The following is a 12,657-nucleotide window of genomic DNA, read 5'->3' as shown; positions in this document are numbered from 1 at the left end:
AACATGACATTGTTCAAATGGGAAAATTGACAAATTTGATGGTTTCATAGTTTCGTTGGTTCTGCACAAAACACTTTGTGGTCAGCACATAATAATACTTTAAATGATAGTTCACTTCATTTATGCCCCCTTATGCCATCTCAAATATATGTGACTTTCTTTCTTCTGCGGAACACAAACAAAGATATTTTGATAGGGATATGAGGAGTTTTGATTTTCATACTAAGCAAGTCAATGGTGCCCAAAAAATGTTAGCTCCAAAAATGACATAAAGGCAGCATAAAGATAATCCATGCTACTCAAGTGGTTTAATCCCATGTCGTCTGAAGCGTGTAGAGCACTCTGTGAAAACTTCAAATCATGATCTCACCTAGGAGCCTGCAGATGTTATGATTTATAGTCAAAAAACATTTTGGTCTGTTCTCTCCCAAAACCAATAGTATCTCTTCAGAAGACATGGATTAAACCACTTGAGTTCTATGAATTACCTGTATGCTGCCTTTGTTCTTTTAGAAGTTTAGAAGTTTTTGACTTGCATTGTAAGGACAAAAACACACAATACATCCTTCAAAATATCGTTGTTTGTGTTCCACAGAAGAAAGAAAGTCATATGAGTTTGAGATTGCATAAGGGGGAGTAAATGATGATAGAAGTATAATTTTTGGGCGAACTGTCTCTTCAAGAGCCACCATGGCTGAACCATTCTGAACCCGGTGTGGAACAATTGAGCACAGTTTAATAATGTACGATAACAACATTTTCCCAGCCCGCATTTCTCAGAACGGTTAGCTAGCCATACTCAACAGTGCTGATGGATCAGCTTTAGCGACGTGGCAACTCACGATTGGTAATCCTGATTTTGCAGCACCGCAGTGGAAAAAGAAACTGGATCGGAACGGCACGGTTCCGCAACGAGAACCGTTTGGAGCAATGTTGGAAAAGCATCCCTTGTTTCAAGTGTCCTCTGCAGCCTGGGTCTTTTTTTTCTGGGTTCTTACCTGCTTTAGTTTTGTTCATGGTCAATGGTCACAAGTTTTTTCACTCTTTAAGAAGTTGATAAACCTATTTATCTTGCTATCCTAATGACGACGAGTATAAAGTTGCATTTTATTACTTGCATTAAATATTTTCAGGTTGCGACCCATTAGTTGAGAAAGACTGCTTTAGATTTCAACTGTCCTCTGTATAAAGCAAAGATCTGTGCCTGCATTGTCAACAATATTTGTTAGAAGATGTGAGAGTAGCATGTGTTAGCATCTTTATCTGGATATGAAGGAGCTATGATAAGGGGCATTCACAGACAGCGATTAGCTGCTACAAAGCAACCTGTAGTCATTTATTTTCAATGAGAGTTAGTGATTTCCAGAGATATGACTGACAGAGACAGTTGGCGAGACAACTGAGTTAAGAACTTTATGCAAATGAGAAGCAACATGATTCAGTGACAACCAATGGGAGTACAGACCACGATCTGCCCCCTGATACAGTTGTATACTAGTCACATAGGCACACGGACTAGCAACCACAATACAACTATTTGGTGACCTCCAGCGATTTATCTGTATATGCAGTCAGTGTGAACTCACCGTGTCGTGACACGAAAAAGCAACAAGCAATTATAAGCGATCATATATATATATATATATATATATATAAAACAAGATTCTCTTGGGATGCATGCATATCCACTGTTAGACATTAATAGTACACAAATATACTAGCTGTTTTGAAAAGTGTGTTTTAAGTCCACAAAGTTAAAATTGCCCATAGTTGAAGGAAAAAAAAAAACACCCTTATACTGGATGTATTACATGTTTTTTTTGACAGCAGGGCAATGATGTAACATTATACTCAAACTTTTTATAGTCTGTGATTACGGTTCCCTGATCTTTACAATGCGTGATTCAAAACTAAACTAGATTTAAATAGTAGGACATTGGATGATTTTCTAAATTTGATTCTCATATTTGAGGGATTTGACCGCGCGGGTGTGGAACTTTACATCAAAGTGTGTTGAGCTCAGACTCGTGGATGGTGTGCAGTGCATCAGCCACTTGTAAATTCCTCTAATCTTCATGCAGATGCCGCAACTCCTCTTATCTCCCCCTCGGGCTCATTCTTTAATTTCCTTTCAATTAAGATCAATCAGCTACAGTAGCTCTCGAGAAGCATGAGTGAAGAACCTTCTGGAATATGCTCAGCGAGAGATACGCAACAGATGTGACTGTAATACCACAATGTGATTAAAGACAGAGCACTTTCCTGCCATATTTACGTCACAGGAAAATGTTTTGCACCGCTGTTATGGAACACACTGTTAGATAAGTGCAGTGTTTGTGTGCTTCATACTGAACGGACGAATAATAAGTTTATTTATTTGGGAAATGTGTTTCTTGTTTGGAAGTGTGGGCCACATGACTGTTTCAGAATATATATTTTGTTTCCATGATCAGACTTTACATTTAAGGGTCATGATAAACCGTTGGGGATACATTTCAAACTACAGTCAAAAGGAAATAAATCTGAAACAGTGTGAGTGTGTGCGCACGCATGCGCGTGTGTGTGTGTGTGTGTATATATATATATATATATATATTTATGTGTATATGTATATTTATGTGTATATGTATATGTTTATATGTATGTATGTATATGTACAGTGAGGAAAATAAGTATTTGAACACCCTGCTATTTTGCAAGTTCTCCCACTTGGAAATCATGGAGGGGTCTGAAATTATCATCGTAGGTGCATGTCCACTGTGAGAGACATAATCTAAAAAAAAATCCAGAAATCACAATATATGATTTTTTAACTATTTATTTGTATGATACAGCTGCAAATAAGTATTTGAACACCTGTCTATCAGCTAGAATTCTGACCCTCAAAGACCTGTTAGTCTGCCTTTAAAATGTCCACCTCCACTCCATTTATTATCCTAAATTAGATGCACCTGTTTGAGGTCGTTAGCTGCATAAAGACACCTGTCCACCCCATACAATCAGTAAGAATCCAACTACTAACATGGCCAAGACCAAAGAGCTGTCCAAAGACACTAGAGACAAAATTGTACACCTCCACAAGGCTGGAAAGGGCTACGGGAAATTGCCAAGCAGCTTGGTGAAAAAAGGTCCACTGTTGGAGCAATCATTAGAAAATGGAAGAAGCTAAACATGACTGTCAATCTCCCTCGGACTGGGGCTCCATGCAAGATCTCACCTCGTGGGGTCTCAGTGATCCTAAGAAAGGTGAGAAATCAGCCCAGAACTACACGGGAGGAGCTGGTCAATGACCTGAAAAGAGCTGGGACCACCGTTTCCAAGGTTACTGTTGGTAATACACTAAGACGTCATGGTTTGAAATCATGCATGGCATGGAAGGTTCCCCTGCTTAAACCAGCACATGTCAAGGCCCATCTTAAGTTTGCCAATGACCATTTGGATGATCCAGAGGAGTCATGGGTGAAAGTCATGTGGTCAGATGAGACAAAAATAGAACTTTTTGGTCATAATTCCACTAACCGTGTTTGGAGGAAGAAGAAAGATGAGTACCATCCCAAGAACACCATCCCTACTGTGAAGCATGGGGGTGGTAGCATCATGCTTTGGGGGTGTTTTTCTGCACATGGGACAGGGCGACTGCACTGTATTAAGGAGAGGATGACCGGGGCCATGTATTGCGAGATTTTGGGGAACAACCTCCTTCCCTCAGTTAGAGCATTGTAGATGGGTCGAGGGTGGGTCTTCCAACATGACAATGACCCAAAGCACACAGCCAGGATAACCAAGGAGTGGCTCTATAAGAAGCATATCAAGGTTCTGGCGTGGCCTAGCCAGTCTCCAGACCTAAACCCAATAGAGAATCTTTGGAGGGAGCTCAAACTCCGTGTTTCTCAGCGACAGCCCAGAAACCTGACTGATCTAGAGAAGATCTGTGTGGAGGAGTGGGCCAAAATCCCTCCTGCAGTGTGTGCAAACCTGGTGAAAAACTACAGGAAACGTTTGACCTCTGTAATTGCAAACAAAGGCTACTGTACCAAATATTAACACTGATCTTCTCAGGTGTTCAAATACTTATTTGCAGCTGTATCATACAAATAAATAGTTAAAAAATCATATATTGTGATTTCTGGATTTTTGATTATGTCTCTCACAGTGGACATGCACCTACGATGACAATTTCAGACCCCTCCATGATTTCCAAGTGGGAGAACTTGCAAAATAGCAGGGTGTTCAAATACTTATTTTCCTCACTGTATGTATATGTGTTTATATGTATATGTTTATATATATATATATATATATATATATATATATATATATATATATGTTTATATGTGTATATATATATATGTTGATATTTCATATGTGTATATATATATATATATATATATATATATATACATATGTTTATATATATGTATATATATATATATTTATATATCTTTATATGTGTATATATATATATATGTTTATGTGTGTATATACACTCACCTAAAGGATTATTAGGAACACCTGTTCAATTTCTCATTAATGCAATTATCTAATCAACCAATCACATGGCAGTTGCTTCATTGCATTTAGGGGTGTGGTCCTGGTCAAGACAATCTCCTGAACTCCAAACTGAATGTCAGAATGGGAAAGAAAGGTGATTTAAGCAATTTTGAGCGTAGCATGGTTGTTGGTGCCAGACGGGCCGGTCTGAGTATTTCACAATCTGCTCAGTTACTGGGATTTTCACGCACAACCATTTCTAGGGTTTACAAAGAATGGTGTGAAAAGGAAAAACATCCAGTATGCGGCAGTCCTGTGGGCTGAAAATGCCTTGTTGATGCAAGAGGTCAGAGGAGAATGAGCCGACTGATTCAAGCTGATAGAAGAGCAACTTTGCCTGAAATAACCACTCGTTACAACCGAGGTATGCAGCAAAGCATTTGTGAAGCCACAACACGCACAACCTTGAGGCGGATGGGCTACAACAGCAGAAGACCCCACCGGGTACCACTCATCTCCACTACAAATAGGAAAAAGAGGCTACAATTTGCAAGAGCTCACCAAAATTGGACAGTTGAAGACTGGAAAAATGTTGCCTGGTCTGATGAGTCTCGATTTCTGTTGAGACATTCAAATGGTAGAGTCAGAATTTGGCGTAAACAGAATGAGAACATGGATCCATCATGCCTTGTTACTACTGTGCAGGCTGGTGGTGGTGGTGTAATGGTGTGGGGGATGTTTTCTTGGCACATTTAGGCCCCTTAGTGCCAATTGGGCATCGTTTAAATGCCACGGCCTACCTGAGCATTGTTTCTGACCATGTCCATCCCTTTATGGCCACCATGTACCCATCCTCTGATGGCTACTTCCAGCAGGATAATGCACCATGTCACAAAGCTCGAATCATTTCAAATTGCTTTCTTGAACATGACAATGAGTTCACTGTACTAAAATGGCCCCCACAGTCACCAGATCTCAACCCAATAGAGCATCTTTGGGATGTGCTGGAACGGGAGCTTCGTGCCCTGGATGTGCATCCCACAAATCTCCATCAACTGCAAGATGCTATCCTATCAATATGGGCCAACATTTCTAAAGAATGCTTTCAGCACCTTGTTGAATCAATGCCACGTAGAATTAAGGCAGTTCTGAAGGCGAAAGGGGGTCAAACACAGTATTAGTGTGGTGTTCCTAATAATCCTTTAGGTGAGTGTATATATGTGTGTGTGTATATGTGTGTGTGTGCATTAAGGAAATAAGAATCCAGTAATTGTCATTAAGCAAAAATCTTATGATATGGTACAAAAATAGGCTTCATTTTCATTATGCAAAATATCTTTCCTTGTTTCATTCGTTTTGGGGTGAATAATGACCCAGACATATTCTTGACAGGTCTTGTGAGAATCGTGGATGTATTTCACCTCATATAATCAACAATTTTGTATTTATTTTTTCTAATTCTGACCTAACTATCATTAGGTAAAAATGAGGTAATTGTATGTCCATAAAAACGCTGTTGTCCTCATTTTTGCACACCAGGTGGCACTACAGGCTGACACATATTAAAACTGATTCTGTAGTAACACATTTGATAAATATCTGATATGTTTACAGATTCGAGGATTCCTGTCGAGATTTGACAATGTTCTTCCCGCAAGTTTGGCATTTGACAAATGCACTGCGTGTTCAGCAATAGTAAGTTGCAATTTTAAATTCTCTTGATTTATTGAAGTCATGCTTAAAAATGTCTGAATGTCAATGAATTAGATACAGTGGTATTTGTAAAAAAAAATTCAGAACTAACTTTTCTTAGCTGAGACACTTTTTACTGGTGTCAAGGTGATGTGAGTGGCTTTATGAAATTGGTTCCAGTCAAGTTCACACATGTGTCCTAGCAGAGTAACCACAGGTAAAGTCCATGACATGATAAATGGGCATGTTTCAGTAAAGTTTGACAACCACAAAGTGTCCAAATGCTTAGTATATAGTATCCAATCCAAGTATATAGTATATACTATAGTACTATATCTGTTGTTTTTCTCATTTATAACCTAACAAACTTCTTTTTGTGAAATATTTTGCTTGAAAAGTGTGCTTGTACTATATTTATTTAAAAGAAACATTGCTTCTTTGATATTTTGATGTCTAATGACATTAAGACATGCATTTAAATGTGTCCCCAAAAACTTTTTTATTTACAAAAATGTTAAATGAATACAAATTCAAGAGTATTTCCTATCAGGGGCCTGGGTAGCTCAGCGAGTATTGACCCCTGGAGTCGCGAATTCGAATACAGGGTGTGCTGAGTGACTTCAGCCAGGTCTCCTAGGCAACCAAATTGATCTGGTAGCTAGGGAGGGTAGAGTCACATGGGGTAACCTCCTCCTAGTTGCGATTAGTGAATTGTATGTGGATTACAGAGAGTAGCATGAGCCTCCACATGCTGTGAGTCTCCATGGTGTCATGCACAAAGAGCCCCGTTATAAGATGCGTGGATTGACGGTCTCAGAAGCGGAGGCAACTGAGACTTGTCCTCTGCCACCCGGATTGAGGTGAGTAACCACGTCACCACGAGGACCTACTAAATTGTGGGAATTGGGCATTACAAATTGGGAAGAAAAGGGGATTATATATATATATATATATACATATAAAAAGAGTATTTCCTATCTTCTGCAAATATGTGAAATATCTAGATCTGAATAGGTAAATAATCCATGCAAGAGAGAGAGAGGCCATGTGTTGTAAATTTTGTTGCTTGCTGATGTCACAGCCGTATGTGAGTAATTAGGTCTGAATTGAAGTGTTTTTTCTTCGGGGATGGGCTGCTGTTGACGGCTTTACGTCTCATAAATCTCAGTTTGGCTGCTCAATCTTTTCTGCATGTGGTCTCTCTCTTTCTCTCTCTCACCCACACAGTAGTTTTTTTTTTGTTAAACACCCTCTTTTTTTTCTTTTTTTTTTTTGTGGCTTTGTAGCCACTCCTTCCTCCCTTACCACATATAAGTGAATACAGTGAAGGGCTCTAGTGAAGTTGTAACTGTTCCCTTCCCCCCTCTTTTGCTGTCGATTTGTCTCTAGTTTAACTCGCTTCCACTCAAGTCTTTCTCTCTCTCTTTTCTTCCTGCTGTAAAGACATAAAAAGCTCATAAAATGCCTCAGATCCTTACACTTTGATGTAAGACAGTTAGATTCTCAATCTGTGTATTTTAAAGAAACAGATTTCTCAAACATGTACATGCTGTCATTATTTCCCTACCCTTCTGTCATTCCAAACAACTATGCTGTTATTTATTCAGTGGAACAAAGAAATTAGATGTTTTCAACAATGTCCATGCTGCTATTTCTTGCAGTGCAAGTGAATATGTAAAAGGAATAAGTCAAGTTTGAATTTGTCAATCATCAAAATAAAAATAATTATAATAAATATATAAACTTAAGTCGTTATTCACTGAAATGTATCACTGTTAATCGTTTTTGTGTGTTGTGGTCTTGAAAGTGCCATAGTAAAAGTAGCTGAGCAGACACATGATTTTAATCACACAGTACTCAATTGTTGTGTGGAGTGCTGAGATCAGCCTCTCCTTTCCGATCTGGACTCCATCCACCAGTTGTGGATTACTGATGTTGCAGCCTCCATCAGCTCTGTGCGATCACGAAACCATGGAAACAAAACACTCGAGCATTGGCAGACAAACACTTGTAAATTTAGGGACGTTGTTTTTCTCCTTACTGAAAACAGACTGCAACAATGTCTGTTTGAAATGTAAAACTCTAACACTGATTTTGTACCTTACACCTAGAGAATATACTTTGAAACAAAATAAGTACGTTAAAGAAGTTAGTAAGATGCTTTAGCATATTTGAGATCAAATCCTGCATTTAAATTCAAAGAAAATTCAAGAAATTAGTTCTTTCAGGTATTTTTTATGAAATATACTGACTAACCCTGTCCCCAAAGTATTAAAGTTTGTCTGATGGACTTAATGTTTTGAATACTGTTTATGTGTGTGTGTGTGTGTGTGTGTATATATACACTCACCTAAAGGATTATTAGGAACACCTGTTCAATTTCTCATTAATGCAATTATCTAATCAACCAATCACATGGCAGTTGCTTCAATGCATTTAGGGGTGTGGTCCTGGTCAAGACAATCTCCTGAACTCCAAACTGAATGTCAGAATGGGAAAGAAAGGTGATTTAAGCAATTATGAATTGCTATTTGCAGTGAGTTCAAGTATCACCTTTTTTTGTATTCTGTTTTTTATGTTTTGAATGTATATAGATACTTTTACTATTTTGTTTATATTTTATATAACTATGTGACAGGGCGGAGGGCGGGGCGGGCCGGGTCGTGATTATACACACCCGGTCCCTTATCAGGCTAATTAAGCCTCCGAGAGGGATAAAGGCCAACTGCGGATGGGGGTGAGATGAGAGAGAGAGAGATCATTTATGGTCAGCTGACCGTTCTATGTGTGTTTGTGTCTTTTGATTTAGTTATTTATTAAACTATTATTTATATCGTCAAGCCGCTTCTCGCCTCCTCCTTTCCATTAATTCCCTTTACAAACTATTTATGTAACAAAAGTATAAACAAAATAATAAATGTGTTAGAGGGGGGGCACTGCTCTATAACACATTAGAATCCATTCAAAACACCTTAACAATGGATTAACAAATACTTGATAATTTCTCAGGCCAACATTATGGCGACAACTTTTGAACAGGCAAGCAATAAATCTAGTAACAACATAGTATAACAGATCAGTAGTTAAATAAATATAGTCTCATTCATTTTTTCAGATGTTTTCGTATTGTATTTCCGTGCATATTAAGACTGATCTGTTTATAGAATGTTTGCTAATGATAATTCACATCTTAAAGGGATAGTTCCCCCAAAAAATAAATTTCTCTCATCATTTACTCACTCTGTGGAGGTGAGTGTGAGTGTATGTCTGTCTATGTGTGGCCCTGCGATGGACTGGCGACCTGTCCAGGGTGTCCCCCGCCTTTCGCCCAATGTTAGCTGGGATAGGCTCCAGCCCCCCGCGACCCTGTACACAGGATAAGCGGTTGACGATGGATGGATGGATGGATGGATTTACTCACTCTAAGGCCATCCCAGAGGTGTATGACTTTCTTTCTTCTGCAGAACACAAATTATGAATTTTTTAGAAGAATATGTCAGCTCTGTAGGACCATGCAATGCAAATGAATGGGTGCCAAAATGATGATGTTCCAAAAAGTACATAAAGGCATCATAAAAGTAATCCATGCAACTCCAGTGATTTAATCTATATCTTCATAAGTTATATGATAGGTGTGGGTAAGAAACAGATCAGTTCTTTTCTGCTTGAAATTCTTCTCCCTGCCCAGTAGGGGGTGGTATGCATAAAGAATGTGACTCACAAAAAACACAAGAATGTGAAAGTGATCTATTTCTCACCCACATCTATCCCTGGAGTCTTATGGATTACTTTTATGCTGATTTATATTATTTTTGGAGCTTAAACATTTTGGCACCCATTCACATGCGATAACAGCTGATTAAAGAAAGTCATGCACAACTGGGATGACATAAGTGTAAATACATGATGAGAGAATTTTCATTTTTGGGTGAACAATTCCTTTAAGGATGAACATTACTTGTTCAGATCCTTACAAACATACAGCACACATGGTGACATGGGAGTTAAATGATCTAAGGTTTTTCTCTTCATGCAGAAAAAACTTCTAACAATTACAGGGGAAGTTATAAGAAGTGATGGGAGGAGCCGGTTTGAGTGCAGTGTTGTATGTAAACCAGATGTGCAGCTCGCCCTCCAAAACTCTCTCTCTTTCTCACACACACACACACACACACACACACACCTCTCTCTCTCTCTCTCTCCGTCAAATGTTTTAATGGGCTTCATAAGTCAAAAGCTTAGAAACAAGGATGTTCCCTCTTGGAAAACAGAATCAAATCTTGTTTAGTGGCTCATGTTGCTGCTAGAAAGCAAGTTTACATTCATGGTCTGTTTTGAAGATATTATGAGCCTTTTATTCTTCTAGATGGATGTTTTAAAGGTTTTTTTATTTTTATTAATTAATGAATGTAGCCAAATTATCCTGTTTAAAAGTTTAAACATCACTCTTAAAAGCTCCTTGAGCACCAATGACTACATGCAGTATTTTATCATAGTTGAATCCCTCTGTTTTCCTAGGTGTTAAAGCTGGATCTGAATATGAGCAAGCCCCTGTGGGGGAGAGCTAAAAAATAAATAAATACAAGCTTAAAAAAACTAATATGAGCACAACTGTAAAATTACAGTGATGGTCTGTACTTGACAGTCAACCTCAATTTGTTTGAGGCCAGAAAGCTCAAGGAAATAATATCCTCCAGATCTGTATTAGCATTCATAAATGTTATCTTGAAAGAGGCCTTAATATCTGCACTTTCATAGCTTTTTCCCACCCTAAGGTCCACTTATAATGTTAGTCAAAGTTTATTGCACTAAAATAAACTAATTTAGTTGTATATGTCCATTTTCCACCCTCTCTCTGACCATTACAATAGAACTGTTCTGTTGTGTAGTTGTGCTGTCAATCGCTGAAAATATTTAATCATGATCATCACTTTTTTTAATGCATTATTATATTTAATTCCATTAAAAATAAAACAATTATATAATAATGCCTGTCTAATTATTAGGTTTGGATGATGCTCATACAATACATAACATTCTTACACATTTCAGTTTTATAAAACTGCATCTGCAGTAATTAAATATATATAACAATAAACCTGTTTGAAAACAGTCATTATTTTAAAAATTATTTTGGATAATGCTAGTGGTGTAGAAATTACACACTTCAGCTTGAACATATAAAAAATAGCAGGTTATATGAGATGAGCGCTTGCAAATCATTAGAGGATCAAAGAACCATTGGAGCTCATGGAGTTTGTACAGCTGAGATCTGGTCCACTCTTATCCATACACTGTCACTCAAGTCATCCTTGTCTGGTTCAATGAGAGCAGACGTCACTGTCCCCCTCTGCTTAACAGTGCTTCCCATTCATCAGCCCCCAGAAGAAACTTGATCTCCTCTGTGAATGAGCACAGTGAAAGGAGCCAGTGTGATTGTGGAGGGCTGTCTGTCTGTCGAGCCATCACAGAGTTGGAGTTTGAGTGCTCTCAGCCCAACGGACAATGGTGCCAGATGTCTGTCTCTCTGGCCTGGCCTCCCTTTGTGCAGAGGAAGAGTTCCATGTTATTGCAGTTTCAGATCGTGTTATCTCTGTGTTAGGACATATACTGGCCAGCAAGCCAACCTGTATGAACAGATATGGGGTTCTTGGATAGGACAGCACAGCATATCTGTATTCAAAATCTAGTGGGTTTTTTTGTTTTTTTTAATTATGCATAATTATGTTGTACTTTTGTTTTCACACCAGATTGGTGATCGTAACAATATTAACAAAAGCAAATGTGTTTGTTTGACTGTTGTTGAGCATGTATTCTAAGTGTTTGTTTACAGCAGATTTTGATTCAAGACCATACCCAGACCAATACCACACCTTCCATGACCCAGACCTATACTAATACCACATCCTCTAACCCTTAGACTTAGGCAAGTATCAGACCCCCTAAGACCCTGGCCAATACAGGATCCTCTAAAGGGGCTTTTCCACTCCACTGCACGGTACAGCTCAACTCAACTTGACTCTGCTCACTTTTTGGGGGTTTTCCACTGTGAAGAATTGTCACTACCAGCGTCACTGGATTTCCAACATGCAACATCAACCCGCTAGTTTTAAAGTTAGCAACAGCGATAACAGAATCATTTGTTCATGCGACTTTCGAATTATTAACAAAGAAATGGCTGTGCGCAAAACCACACTATTGTGTTTATTGTGTCAATAAACGAGGTGCAGATGGTCCACTCGTTAGCGATGAGCTAAACGAAAAAGTCTCTCAGGAAGTGTATCAGCTGTTGGCCGCACACGGCTACCACCGGACCTACCAACAGTGTAGGCAAAAGTAAAAAAAAAACTTAAAAGTGACTGCAGAACCATCAAGGAAAAATGGAAGTGGTTCGACCAAAGGGAAGCTATTTAAACCGGCAAGCAATGAGAGGGAGAGTGCCCTGGACTAGCTTTGATCCACGATGGAGGATCC

The 12,657-nt window shown here is 38.6% G+C and overlaps 1 protein-coding gene across 1 annotated transcript in view; it reads left to right on the top strand.

Moving 5' to 3' along the window:
- The window catches only part of atg7 (ATG7 autophagy related 7 homolog (S. cerevisiae)), a 122,948-nt gene that overhangs the window by 64,985 nt on the left and 45,306 nt on the right, over positions 1 to 12,657 (top strand). Inside the window, exon 18 of the mRNA XM_052111723.1 lies at positions 6,106 to 6,186. Coding sequence (XP_051967683.1) covers positions 6,106 to 6,186 — 81 coding nt within the window. The remainder of the gene's footprint in view (positions 1 to 6,105; positions 6,187 to 12,657) is intronic.

The sequence above is a fragment of the Xyrauchen texanus genome, chromosome 39, assembly GCF_025860055.1.
Source record: "Xyrauchen texanus isolate HMW12.3.18 chromosome 39, RBS_HiC_50CHRs, whole genome shotgun sequence".
NCBI lineage: Eukaryota > Metazoa > Chordata > Actinopteri > Cypriniformes > Catostomidae > Xyrauchen > Xyrauchen texanus.
Note: the sequence above shows the minus strand (reverse complement) of the source record. Positions and strands in the feature narration are given on the sequence as shown.